A 15,208-nucleotide genomic window follows, 5' to 3' on the forward strand; every position below is an offset into this window, starting at 1 on the left:
ACTTTTTAATATCGTACTATTATTTAATTATGAATTGAAAGTCTTTCATTATATATATCATTTTTATAAAGACGATGATATAATATATTTTATTAAATAATAGAAAAAACATTTATATTCAATATCAAAAACTAAATTAGTAAAAAGTACACAACTATAATTGTTCACATCACTTCGATTAATAGATTTCTAATTATGGGGGTAAGTGACTATGATCCAGCAATTCCATTCAATCAATTGCCAACTACCGATTCGTTGATCAGATTCATTGAGATAATTTACTTAATAAATCATTAAAAATAAAAAGAATACATAAAATTTATTCAATTGTTAGTTGAACCAATTTTTTATACTTAAAATTTATTTAATTGTTAGTTGAACCAATTCTTTGTTCACTTCAATCGAGTCGAGTTCAAATAACCATGCAACGATCTACTAGATAGTACCAACAGGTAACAAAAGAACATGCATGTTGTGACAAAGAAAAGACAATCTAACCAAATCTGCCCTGTGAGCTACTGAACTTGAGACTTGTCCCAACTATGTTACCAAGATCTCTATATATAATTATGCAAAATGACAACCAGGAGGATCTGGTATTTACTTATTCTCATCCACAATTAGTAACTGATGAATTAAAATATCTAATTGTAGTCAGTAAAACAGATCGACATATAACAACAATAATACAACAAGTGAGATTAGAAAACCCCGCAAGTAACCACCATAAAAAAAACCCCCTTTCTAGCCACTTAACTCTTGGGGTCTTGATTGGTCAAGCTTTTTGTGAATGCCAACTCTGCTGCCAATGCAATATGATCGCTACCCCATTTCTGAGAAAACAGAGAAAAAAGAAAATACCTACTGAAAGTGCAATCCAGTTAAATCTGAGAAAAATTTATACCCCCAGACTAAAAGCAAAGAGAAATGCAAATTACAAAATTCCCTCAAGCTGGGGTACATGTAATATACACAATTTCAATATAATCCAATTTGAATCTGAATCTTCTGTTTTCTTTTATGTCTAATTTAAGTCATTATAAATCGCTATATACTTTTGAACTATAGTTACCCAGAAGAAGAGTATTTGCTGTTTACCATAGAGAAATAGCACTTTCATATGAACTAGGTTTATTATTATACCTTTGTTGGAAACCCTGGAGTCCATTGCATAGCATGTTTTGGAATTGGAGCAAGCACCCTGACAGTCTGAAGACCTTCAGAACGCCTGGAATATAGATCACCGTGATTGATATAATCAATACTAACCATGCATATCAGCACTATTTTATAACCCAAAACTTTTAAATGAAGGTGAAAAAGCTAGTTGATTATTTCAATTGACTAGACCATGAGAAATGAAAGAAAAGGTCTCATAAGAAAAGCCTCAATAACTATAAGCAATGAGCACATATTGATGGGGTACTATGAAAATAAAATGCATGGCTTGGATAACATATATATACTATCCCCATTGAATTTCTTTCTATATACCCAAATAAAAAGGGTGTATAAATGTCCAACACCCAAAACTATATCCAGGTCAAATGTGAACGCTGCTTGACCACATATCTGATGACTCAAATATATCCAATAATCTAAGAAGCATGAGATGAGAAGTACTTACCATATGTAATCAACCGTGCCTGAGAAGCGCCTGTTGTAACTTGTCACAAGGGGTTCTCCATAAGAATCTCTTGTACCAGGAGAATCCTGAGTTGTGGAAAAGAGTTCCAAATTTTAACCCATTATACTCATTATGCTTGCAGATATCTGATCACTGAAAAGACTAAGAAAGTATAGCTCCACAGTGATCTACCTTGACTTCTGTATATGTACTTTTAAGCTGCAGAGGGTGCTCCAGGAACTTGCAGTCCTCATTGCCAGTTGCAGTTGCTAATTCCTTTGGGCTCCATGATGATGGATCGTAAGTAGTCTGCTCAATCTCAGCAACTTCGGAATCCAAGGAAGGCAATACATCATCCAGAACATCAGCACTTGGTAGCAAAAACTGGGAATCCTGGGAACTCAAAAATTCCATTGAAGAATGATCCAAGTCTGATGCTACCGATTGACTAGAGTTTGTTGGATGTCTATCTTGATTACCATATAATGCATCAACAAATGCATTATTGTCTGCAACAATATTTTCACTTTCTACCATAGTTTTGCTATGCTCTTCAGGAGACAAATTATCCATTTTTTCTTCTAGTTCGATGTCAGTGCCAGCAGACAGACCATAGAAGTCAACTTGAGAAGGAACTGGACGTCTATCCCTGTGATCATTAGCAACTGACTCTGACGACTGACAAGCTAAGATATTAGGAGGGGAAACTTCAATTGCGTCAAGAGAGTGAGTTTGGTATAACGGTTCAGTTGAAGAAGTCTCTGACTGGGAGGTACTCAACAACTCAGGATCAGTTGTAATCCCGTTAGAATGATTGTTCATCACAATGTCATCCAACGCTTTTCCATTGTTAGAATGGATGGTAACATCTGTTCCTATGTGCTCCATCTCAGTGATGCCGGAGCACATATTTTCAGGACAGGAAGAATGGCCAGGAGAAAGCCTTTGCATATCAACTGCACCACACCGAATTTCTGTCACTTCATCATATTCTGCACTGTCATTGCCTCCCATTCGCAAATTGTTGCAGGACATATCTGACAAATCCTGCATTGTCTCACTGGACCCAGACATGTTTACAGAAGCATCATTCATATTTCTGTCTAGATTATTTTGTTTCTTCGTATCAGAGTGAGAATCATTTTTATCCACACCAATTCGCTTGATATCTACTGCAGGAGGAACTTGTGCAGGAATATTACCAGACTGAGCCCTGTAATATTTTGGGAGCTTTTCATTTTCAGTAATCAGCAGTGTACCCAAAAGTTATTTAAGTGTTACCCACCCTGAATTGGGATTATATGTCTGCAGAGGAATTTCGGCAGAAGCTTGTCCTGACACCTTATCTCTATTCACTTCTGATAAATCCAACTGCCCCGAACAATATATAATTACAATATTCATCAATCAAGGAAATAAAGAGAGAAAAGATAAACATATTTACCTTTTGCTCTGATATAAAGTTGTACAATGGACTCTGTTACGAAAGTAAAGTGTGGTCCTTGTAAGTTACCAAAGTAGAAAAATACAGAGATTTATAAACAGAAATGAACCATGTAAATCATGCTTAACTAAAGCTTAATATGTAAAGACATGACAACCTTGGGAGTACAATTAAAATCCCCACAAAGAACTACTGGAGCATTATCCCAACTCTTTGAAACAGAATGAGCTCTTTCTAGGAGCCTCCTAACCTGTTTGAGAAAAACAGAGGTAAGAACATTGAAATGATTATTATTCATAGTTGACTAATTGACAGCTTAGCACTCTTGACTAATAGATAGCCTAGTACTGTTGACTAATTGATAGCCTAGCACAATCTTGCTGACAGCTTAATCTTGACAGATTCTTAGGCTAATATGTATGGATTTTTTATTTAGTGTATTGACTTTATTTCCTAAGTTAGGCACCAATTTTGTGTATAAATACCTTTGTAATCTGTTCAAATCAAAACAAGAATTCAATTCAGTTTTTCTCTCTCAAAATCCTGAAGATTCTTCATGGTATCAGCTTTAAATCCTGATTTCGGGTTCCAATTTTTTTTCAGATTCTCTTAAACCATAGATAGCCAAATTTGGCACTTTTCCATTTAGACTTCTATTATGTTCTCACCACCACCCTCAAAGGAGCCGCAACCTCATCGCAGGCCAACTGACTTTTTTTAAAGGATATTTTTGGGTTTGGTTTTTCTTTTGCATTTTTATTTGAAATACCAGATGATAAGAAAATTGCTGCTACTAGTTCCACTAACCCTTCTTTGTAAATCAGTCTTGCAAAGCTTGATGGGAACAAATACCTTGCATTGTCACTTTCTTTTTTATTGATCATTTTGACTAGAGGATTGCAAGGTTATATTAATGGTGATAAGTGGAAACCATTGATAAAAGATCCGACCTTTTAATCAGTGAGACTTAGAGAACTCACTTGTTATGGCAAGGCTTATCAACTCTATGCAGCCCCAAATTTCCTGAGCATATGACATTGCAGAAAAAACATGAAATGCAATCTTACCTACTCACGAACGAGAATGAAGTTTAGATCTTTGAATTTTGGGATAAAGTCCATAGCACAAAGCAAGGTGATGACAATTTCTCATTACTTTTCTTGAATTCAGTGGCTTACTACAGGAACTTGATTATTACCAAATGCAATCAAATTTCAAATTTTGGTTGAAAAGGAGTGGGTTTATGATTTTCTAATCAAGTTGAACAATGAGTATAATTCCATGAAGATTCAAGTTCTTGGAAAACCCCCTTTTTCCTTCTCTTGAGCAAAACATATTCCCATGTCCAGCAAGAAGTAGAAGTGTCATGTTCTAAACAGCACTAGTTGAGAAGGTTGGGCTGACCGCTTGAAAGCCAACAATTTTGAGAAAGATTAATGGCGTTATGATTATTGTGGAAAGTCGAGACATACCAAGGATACTTCCTAAAAGTTACATGACAGACCCACTAGAAGTCGTGGAGGAAAACAGCCAAGTCAACAATGACTCCGGCAAATTTGTCAAGAATCTAAGAAACTTCTAAGGAGACAGATATAACTGATATCTTTTCTTCTGGTGAAATTCAGCATCTCAAGCATTTTCTGTCCTGTATTGACGACTCCTCTAATGCAACATCCATTTTTTGTTAAGTAATGCTTTTACTGCCCACCCTGAAACCGATTCATGGAGTATTTGAATCAAGCAAATAGGCACATATGACAAGAACCACTATAGACTTTTTTAACTACTCTCCATGTCTAAAAAGGGATGGCGTCCAAATGACTAGTGGTTTTTTTACTCCTGTATCCAAAACAGGTTATGTTATCTATGCCCCCAATATCTATCTTCTATACTTCATGTCCCTCGGTTTCATGTTAAATATTTTACTCATCAATGCCATTATCAAAACTCTAAATTGTAAAATTGAGGGTTTTTTTTCTTGATCATTGTGTCTTTCAGTACCTTCAAACAAAAGGAATGGTAGTGATAGGTTGCATGATGGCTTAAACGTTAGAGGGGAGTCGAGGTTCTAATCCATATTAAGTTCTTTTGGAAGAAACAAGGATGTCAACCAAGAAATAATACAATGGCACAAACAACTAGATATCCATCTTTTTTTGTTCAAGAAAAATCATATCTTTGTTTGTTTTTAAAGACTCACTTTGATTTTTTATTTTATTTTTGTGAGACTTGTAAGTAAGCTGAACATATGAGAAACTTTTATCATTTACAAAATAATAGAAGTAATAAACCTTTTATGACTATTCTAATGTTTAAGGACCAAAAATTGTCTGGTAGTTGATGATTTGCTACTTTTGTTTAATATTGCAATAAGATGGCTTAGGTGTCTAATAAAATCAAAGAATAATGTTTTTTCATGCTTTCAATCTTTTCATAAGATGATTTGTACTCAATTTTATGCTAAGATAAATATTCTAATAATTGATAATAGCACAAAAGACAAGTTTGGAACTTATGCTAAGTCCTATGAGATAATTCATCAAACCAATTGTCCTGGATACACAAAAAGGAGTAGCCGACAAGAATAGCCTTCTGTTGGAAATTGCTAAATCCCTTTTGATACTTGTGAATCTTCCAAAACCTTACTAGGGAATGCAATTTAGTTCAAAAGTTGGGAGAGATATCTTTCATTAGTTAAATTTGCGTACAACATTAGTTACCAATCTATCATTTAGATGGAACCATACGAAGCTTCATATGGAAGGAAATGAAAGCTCCATTGTATAGGACCAAGCTAAGTGAAAATAGACTAGTAGGACCAGACTTAATTAGGGAAATCAAAGAAAACGTGAAATTCATCAAGGAAAGATTAAAGTCGCTTCAAATAAACAAAAATCCTGTACCAATTTAAAAACAAAAGGATGTTGAACGCAATGTTAGTGATAGTGCCTATGGAAGTGTCACCATAAAAAAAAAAAGCAAGCTACGCTTGAGGTTTATTGGTCCATACAAGATCCTTGAACTATTGGCCTGATAACCTATAGTAGCTCTACTTCTTGAGCTGGAAAAAATTCACAACATATTTCATGTTTCAATGTTGAGAAGATATAGATCTAATCCTTCCCATTCCATTACCCCAATATGATTGAAATCCAATCAGATTTGACTTATAGGGAGGAATAAATAGATCCCAATACGAGAAATCAAAGAATTGAGAAACAAGATTCTTTTAGTGAAGGTTTTTATTAAGAAATCACAACATCAAAGAAGCCACCTACGGAGCGAAGTAGTGCGATAGCAACCTCCTTAATTATTCGATTCAAGTAAATTCCGACAACCAAATTTCTTAAGGGAGAGTTGTAACATCGACAAAATTTCTACGTTAGCAATAACCCTCTATCGGGTCATGAATACTAACTTTGAAATACTTGCATTTAAATTAAGTGTCTTGAAACATTATTATTGAAGATAGAAATTGTCAAGGGAAATGTGTCTGACAACCTCTACATAATGAATGGGAACAGTTGCTCATTCCAACATCGCCTCCTCGTTCGAAGCACATTGTCAATTGGGACATCCCTTTCTACTAATCTTGAAAAAGTTGTGTCCTCAATTTTGTAATATTTCTTCAATTGAGTGTGAGCCCTATCATTTTGCAAAACATCACCGTAGCTCGTTAAGCCCTTAAATTAATAGGCGAACTGAATTTGCTTTTGAGTTGGTGCATTCAAATATTTGGAGACCTCATCTTGTTTTATCTAAAATTGGGTTTCATTACTTTATTACTTTAATGGATGATTGCTCTCGTATGATTTGGATTTATTTTATGGAACACTTTGAGGCATTTTCACATTTTGCTACCCTTTATGCTGAAATTAAGACCCAAATCAATGTTCCTATTCATGTATTAAGAACTGATAATCTCACAAATACAAGTCAAATGTATTTAAGAATTACATGAATCATTCCTCACCAGTCTTCCTATTTTCTTACTATGTTGATACACCATCTCAAAATGATGTCGCAAAGAGAAAGAATAGGCATTTTCTCAAAACTACTCGAGTGCTAATGTTCCAAATGAAGCTTCCCAAACCATTTTGGGCAAATCTTATTTCTACAACCAACTTCTTGATCAATCACATGCCATCTTCAGTTTTCAGTGGTGAGATTTCCAGCATTGTCCTTTTTCCCACTAAAACACTATTTCTAGTAAAGTCCAAAGTGTTTGGTAGCACCGGTTATGCTCATGATGTACAACCTCATCTCACTAAGCTAGACCCCAAAGCATTCAAATGTGCTTTTAGGGGCCACTCTTAACTTCAAAAAGGCTATCAGTGCTACTCTCCAAATCTTCACAAATACTTAGTCTCAACTGATATGGCATTTTCTAAGCAAATACCATTCTTTTCACAGACTATTTCTCCTAATCAAAAGTATCAAGAAGAATCAAATCCTCTATTGAGCAATCCGAGGGTGGGTCTGACATGGCTAGTTCTCCTGTTGAGCAAACAGTTGCCAATGTTCATCAAGTTTAAAATAAACCACCAATTATTCAAGTCTACTCTTGAAGAAAAAAGACCGATGATACATGTCCTACACCAATCACTTCATCATCTAATCCTTTGCCAAATGATATTGATCTACCAATTGGAATTTGAAAAGGTAAACGTCAATGTACCCTTCCGAAACCTACTTATCCCATTGCTAGTTTTGTTTTTCTACGGTCACTTATCCCTTTCCTCTAGATCTTTGATTGCCTCTTTAGGCTCTATCTTAGTTCCTAAAACAATTAAAGAATCCTTGTCTCATCCTGGTTCGTATGAAGCAATGCTTGAAAGATACAAGCTCTCGATGACAATCACACAAGAGATTTGGTAAATTTACCTAAGGGTAAGGCAACAGGTTGCAAATGGGTCTTTCTGGTCAAAGTTAATCCAAATGACTCAATGGCTCGACTTAAAGCTCGAGCTGCTACGTGCTTTTCGTCATGGTGGTCTCAAAAAAAAAGTCTATGTGGAGCAACCACTTAAGTTTGTTGCTCAAGAAGAGTATGGGAAGGTTTGTTGTTCGAAGAAATCTTTGTACAAAGTAGAGTCCTCAAGCATGGTTTGGCAAATTCAATGAGGTAGTTCAAGAGTTTGGGCTGAAAAATTGTAATTATAACCACTCAATTTTCTATAAGCGGAAAAAAACTAGTATCATTCTCCTTGTGGTGTATGTAGTTCATATTGTTAATGTTGTAGATCTACCAAAAATTGTATCATTTTGGCGAAAATTTAGTATCATGGAGCAAGAAGCAGAATGTCCTATCCTGGTCAAGCGCAAAATCAGAATATAGAGTTATTTCTCAGTCTACGTGTGAGAATCAAACATATCAATCTACGGTGAATGCATCATATGTTAGCTGAAACTGGGATGGAGCATTCATCACCAACAAACTTTGTTTTGATAATCATGTCACTCTTTCTATCACCCTAAAATCCTATCATAAGAGAATCAAACATATCGAGATTGATTGTTACTTCATTAGTTAAAAGTTCTTGACAATTTAATCTCCATTGGTTATGTAAATACACGAGAACCCACCAATTTTTTCACAAAAACATTGAATGGAAATCGAGTTGATTATGCATGTAATAAGACAGACGTGATCAATATCTATGCTCCAGCTTGAGGGGAGTGCTACAAGCAGAATCAACAAGATTAGTTGATCAGTAGGAATAGTAGATTTTAAGGATTAATTAGATTAATTACATTGATTTATTTCCTTGTACAAAACCTGTAACACGTGTATAACTACCACACAAATCAATAGAATTATCATCTTTCTCTCAACATTTCTAATGTGTTACTTTTACTCCCTTGATTTTCGTGATTTTAGTATAACTTTTCTTTCTTTTCTCATCCTTTCTCTTCAGTTTCTTCTTTCTTTCTTTGCTCTTCTCACCCAATCATGAGTTTGACAAATCCAACCCATACCGGGTACCCTTATCCCTACCATGTCATGTTGACATGATTGTGGCTCCTATTTTAGTGAGTCCAAGCAGTTGATGATTTCTCCAACTAAATAAGCAAGGCCAAAGTAATTCAAATGTTTTTGAGCTCTATGCTATCCACAATTGATATTTGCATAGATCTTGGGATTTTACACCACATTTGCAACAAAATCTACATAAGTGTTACATCATAAAAGGTAGAGCTACTCAAGCAAAATATGAACACAGAAATAAATAACTTGACATGGCAAAATAACCTCAAGTTATACGAAATGCTTAGTGATCAATCTTGAAAATCTTGCAAATGAGCAAAAAGATTGATTCTTATAGTGAATGTGGTGTAATCAATAATCAAGGCCTCCAAGGAGGTGACAAGAAAAGCATTTCAAAAAGTAGAAAAAGAAAGATACCAAATAACTAGCTCTAGAAAATTAAATACCTGGCCAAGCTTAATTTCTCCTCTTCTTGGATTATATAGCACGTGAATGTTACAAATGACAACTTTATTTGAATTTGTTGAGCTGCAAATAAATGCTAATATTTTTTAATAATTGAATGATACAAAATTCAATTTTGTTTTAATAGAAAAGCACATACGGCATACGAGCACAAGCAAAAAGCCCCAAATCATGATCCATAACATTAAGCACCATTATGACAAAACAAAAAAAGCATACGAAAAATGGTAGGAAAACAACTGGATTTTAACTCTTCTAGTAGGTAATCTAATTTTTTTGGCACACAAGGTCTCATGCTACATAATAAAAGGTAGCCCTCCATAGATTCCACCCTTCCCAAGATTTAAACTCATAACTCCACATTAGATTTTGAAATTCTACATCTACAGAGTCCCTTTGGGGACTCCGTATATAATGTCTCTGAATATAAATACTTGATTCAAGATTACCCTTACAAGAAAATTTCATGTCAAATTAAATAAGAAACAATTTACATGACATTCTGTTATAAAGGTATTAGATTTAAACCATAAACTTCCTTTATTACCTTCTTAATGGTGCTGCTGTATTTTGGGGGGGACTTTGGCTCAACAACTATGGGGAAAGAGTAAATAAATAGTAATTAATGCCATGTCAAGGAAAACAAAGAAAGTCAAGATGAAATCCAACCACAAAAACCATATTAAAATTGCAATTTCAAGATTGAACGAGAAAGTTGTAGTGGACCTCAAGAACACATATTTGGGCAACATTATCTCGAAGTTCATGCTTGTTGAACTCTATAGATTCTTCATGAAGCAACTTGAACCTAATATGAAAATCATCAGATGAATATTAATGCTACAATACCCAATGAAATATGTGATAAGGGGTCTAATCTGACATCAACAAGGAATTATCACATAATCTAAAACAAAAGTTTGAGAGGGCTGAAAGAAAAACAAAGAATTCAAAATCTCAAATGTACATAGCTTAACCAAAGTAGTCAGTACGAACGTACCATTTTTGTTCTGGTACTAGTATATACTGGTAACGATGTATTGTGATGTATCGTTTCAAGTTTATCGGTATTTTTTTAATTATTTTTCAATGTGTATACATGTACAAATAACTCAATTACATTCACATAAATATATTTATATGGAAATATTAATTTTAAAAATATGTAATTTCGCTATTGTAGCCACTTGTTCTGAGATCATGGCAGATAGATTTAGAAATATGGTTTGTGTTCTCTCAGTGTTAATCTATGACCTATAATATTGCATCGCTTTAAAGTGGAAAGCAATCAACTGCAAGGCACATTAATAAAGCAAGTATTATGTAGCGTGGATCTTAAATATGACAAAATGCATAACAGCAGCAATAAAACAAACAGCTGACCTGCTGTTTAAGATGATAATTGATAAGATTCATGCAGTAAATAAAATAAAGTGCCAAATCACCAATCAACAAATTAGACCTCACACCACTATAGACTAATAAAATGTGAAGGTATAATGACCTTGATGTTCGCCAAAAGATTGCACAACCATCAATTGCTCTCCCAGTTCGCATCTGCAAAATGGCCCAATAAATAAGTCAGAGTTCTGCTCTCCAGGGCAAGGTTGTTTGCATGCACATCAAGTAAAAGCATGCCATTTCTGTGTTGAATACAAACGGAAGACAGAAGTCACAGTTAGGATAGAATTTTTATCTCTAAAATTCATGACATAGCAAACCTTCCAAATGCCATTATATCCCATGGAATTCAACTGCTCCTCCATGTCATGAAATCTATCAACCTCCTGAAAACATAGTAAAAGGAAACATAACATTTCATATTAAACAACAATACACCCCGTTAGCTACCCGCCAAAAGAGGAACAACCAGTCACACTTAAAAATAAGTAAATAAAGACACTCCCGGCCAAGTTAGCAAGAATATAAACCCTAGCACACCCTACAACATTGCTTTTACCATGAGAATAGTAGTCATTATAGTCCATAATTAAGTCGCTAATGGAAACACTCATTTACTGCTCATCTACTTTACAAAGGCCTCAAAACTTTATCTATGCTGGTGGCGGTATGCAGAAAGTAAACAGATGTAAGAGAACAAAAACAAAAACCTTTTAATGAGATGCTAAGGACTGGACTTACAACCTATTTATTATACTAATTATAGATAGAGCAAGCTTCTAGCAAATCAATAATTTTCAAGATAAAAATGGAATCAAATTACAGGCCTCCATATTTTGTTCGCATATGTCAAACTTCATTACAGTTCTGAAACATAGAAGAGGGATAAAGGATAACCTGAAAGCACAAAATATCAGCTGACCATAAACTGAGCTCAAACATTAAATTCCTCATCCTCCACTCCCAATTCATCATATGGAAAGGTATATGGAAGTAAAGATTCCGATGGGTACTAGCAAGGTAATCCGCCAATACATTATATGAAAGGACAACAAACTTATCTGCAAATGATATATATACAAATTAATCAAACCAACTAAATAAGCTATCTTTCAATTTGGTTTCTGCTGTTACTACTTTCTGCTATTTGCTTGTCTGCTTCAAAATTTTGCTAAATTTCTTTTACAGAGAAAAGGAACAAATTCACGATATTTTCTTTTTTAAAAGTTCTTTTTTTCTCTTTGAAGAAACAGAAGCGATGGAAAACAGAGATTAAGCATACTAATATTAATTACCAGAACGCGGAGGCGGCGGAGTTCCTGCGTACTTCCATTCCCGGTAATCCCAGGGCTTGGAATTGCGGGGACGGAAAGGCTTAGCCGCTGGATTTTGACCAAACGGATGGCGTGGCGGTTGATAACGGTTGTACGGACGAGCCGGAGGAGGTTGGCGAAAAAACTGTTGGTTTTGGCTGTAAGGAGATGAAGGCCTAGGTTTATAACCGAACTGCTGAGACTGAAAGGAGTTTTGGTTGGAGAAATTTCCTCGACGGAAACCTAGGTTCGCTTCTCCAACAGAGTCCAAGTTCGAATCCCCAGTAACTAGATGGCCTCTTCCGCCGCTGTTGGTTCGGTCGGAGAAGCTTCTGCCCCATTGATTTCGACCGCCTCGATGCTGTTACAGTTAGAAATTTGAATGTTAGTGCACATAGATGGAAATATAATACACAGGGCAATGTGTTTGAGAAGAGATGAAGTACGGGACGTTGGTAAGAGGACATGGCGGCGGTGTCGGCTGTAGCAGTGGCGGCAAGGAATTTGAGACGTAGATGAGGACAACGCCGCATCGAAAGAAACTGTTTCAGTGAAGTGGAACCAGAGCGGTGAGCGGCTGGAATCAACTAACAATAATAAAATCAATCGTGCAAATTACTAGAAAGTTGAAACTCTAGCATGCATAACATTTAGGACATAATTTATGTTTCACAATAATATTCGATAAATAATAAAAATTATGATTAGAAATTAATTAATAATATTTAAAATATATTTGATATTAAAAAAAATTAGTTCAAATTATGAGGAAAATGAATTTTAAATAAGTAAATATATTATATTAAGCTACTTTTTGTTAATTGTATAATAATACGAGGAAAAAGTTATTTAATACATATATTTTAAAATAGTTAATGTCCTGTTTTTTACTCCCTAATATTTTTTGTAAAGAATTGGAGGCATTGATGTGTCATTATTGGTGGGTGTTGGGAATCGACTCGATTAAGCACCGAATCAGTAAAAATAGTGAAAGAAATTGAGAATTTGAACACACAAATTTAACGTGAAAAAACCTTTCAAAAGAGGATAAAAGTCACGGTTAAAGATAATTTTACTATAATGGCAAACGAACGAAGAGTACAAAAGATGGAGTTAACTAAACCTCAAAAGCCGAAAACAAAGAACCCTCAAAACGTAAACACAAAATTGTCCAAAAATGTTATGAGTTCTAATCTTTTAATGGGTGTGTTTTCTAAGGTTGTAAAAGAGCTTAATTAGGCTAAATTCGTAGGTCAAATAAATTATGCTAATAAATGATAAATATATTATATTAATAAATACTAAATCTTCTAGAAAGAAAATATATTTTGTTTAACTTACTTGCAAGCAATCTCTTATTTAATAGGAATTTGGGTCACACAACTCTAACAATCTCCACCTTGACACGAATTCTCACAATGCCATCTTTGCCAAAGCTCGCCACGGGCCTATCTTGAATTATGCAGGGAATTAACTGAGTTGAATCTGTGCTTAGAAACTAGAAGACTGCTAGCCTTCGACTTGTGCGTTGCCAAATCAAAACTAACCCGAGTTTGATTCTCACGAACACAGTGCCTTAACTTTTCAAAACCTGCATCCAAAAGAGAACATCTCTTCAACTAAACGATCATACATTTTTCCCTCCTATGACCAAGTTGTCTCTGCTCCAAACGAGTTGACTTCGACTCCGTAACGTACAAGGGACGTCCAGTTTCATTGGTCACTGTAGAGCCTTCCAGAATATAAGAATTGCCGGTTATTTTACCTTTTAACAAAATGAGAGCTCCATGAGACACCTCAATGTCGCTCAACTCGATATTGATTCTACAACCTTTTGAGTCTAAAATACTCAAGGAGATGAGAATCTTTCGTAAATCAGGTACATACCTGACATTTGAGAGTGTCATACTCATCCCATCGTGCATCCTAATTTTAACAGTACCTGTAATACCCCAAATCCGGTCTAAATGTTATGACCGAATCTGGCGATGTCACATTATAACACCCCTTACCCGTATTCGACGCCGGAATAGGGTACGAGGCATTACCAAAACACATACACTTATAAACATGTTAAACCGAGTTATAAAATTTCATTCAAATTTAAACTCTTCACATGCTTTTATAAATCTTCACGTTATAACTTCAAAATACTATATTTGTAACAAACAGGGCTTCTAAGACCCAATACATACTCATGCAATTCAATACTTCATTCCCATTTAATTTAATTCACATTCTCGTGCTCACGATTCTCATGTTCACGATTCAATTCAATTTCTCAATCCAATATACATTTCAATACCACAATAATTCATTAATTCAAATCATATCATTTGCAATTTCCATTTAATTCACGTACAATTCAATTTCATAAACTCAATACTAATACATATTTATCGTTTAACTTAACGTCCCCTTTTTGCATCATTTTACACTTCAAGCATGAATGTAGCATTTCATTTCCTTTTCACTCCTGTTTCCTATGCATATCACACAAGATATAAACATTACACTCAACCATAGTCGCAAGATAGTCTTTTTGACGACTAGCCACATGATAAACCATTTTAATAAAGATTGCAAACTTTAAACCTTACCACCCTTTTTATGATCACAAGCATATTTCCATCTAGACATTTACCATCTCAATACATAATTTTATAAATTTAATGTGGCGTAATCCAGCCACAACTTGGCCAAAGCCTAAGCATACACACCAAACATGCTAGCCAAATAAACATATAGTAAATGATACGAGTCACAAAGGCCTTAGATGCGTACGCAAAAGAAAGAGAAAATCAAGATTCACTTTCTTGTTTTCAAGAAAATCAAGAAACCGAATCTTGGCCCAAATTTGTTGTTTGGAGCGATTTCAAGAATCAAGAAAATCAAGATTTCAAATCTTGGAAATCTTGGTCCAAGAAACCGAATCTTGCAGCCAAAGCGCATTGGATCTCCGTTACGAG

General features: G+C 34.8%; 1 protein-coding gene across 3 annotated transcripts; it reads right to left on the reverse strand.

The window, feature by feature from the left end:
- Positions 1-531: 531 nt before the first annotated feature.
- LOC105791066 (carbon catabolite repressor protein 4 homolog 6) lies at positions 532-12,869 on the reverse strand. 3 transcript variants are annotated; one of them, XM_012618944.2, is made up of 15 exons: positions 12,686-12,869; positions 12,222-12,600; positions 11,824-11,987; positions 11,247-11,312; positions 11,030-11,082; positions 10,252-10,333; positions 10,073-10,119; positions 9,507-9,588; positions 3,229-3,321; positions 3,072-3,104; positions 2,913-2,998; positions 1,820-2,840; positions 1,628-1,713; positions 1,144-1,228; positions 532-833 (listed from the first exon to the last, which is right to left on the reverse strand). In XM_012618944.2, the coding sequence occupies exons 1-15, from the start codon at positions 12,770-12,772 to the stop codon at positions 753-755; spliced, it is 2,445 nt and encodes an 814-aa protein (XP_012474398.1). In that variant the 5' UTR covers positions 12,773-12,869; the 3' UTR covers positions 532-752. The 3 variants fall into 3 exon arrangements, with proteins under 3 accessions (XP_012474398.1, XP_052490448.1, XP_012474399.1); XM_052634488.1 differs by lacking the exon at positions 3,229-3,321; XM_012618945.2 differs by lacking the exons at positions 3,072-3,104; positions 3,229-3,321.
- Positions 12,870-15,208: the final 2,339 nt, after the last annotated feature.

The sequence above is a fragment of the Gossypium raimondii genome, chromosome 8 (genome assembly GCF_025698545.1).
Source record: "Gossypium raimondii isolate GPD5lz chromosome 8, ASM2569854v1, whole genome shotgun sequence".
Classification (NCBI taxonomy): domain Eukaryota; kingdom Viridiplantae; phylum Streptophyta; class Magnoliopsida; order Malvales; family Malvaceae; genus Gossypium; species Gossypium raimondii.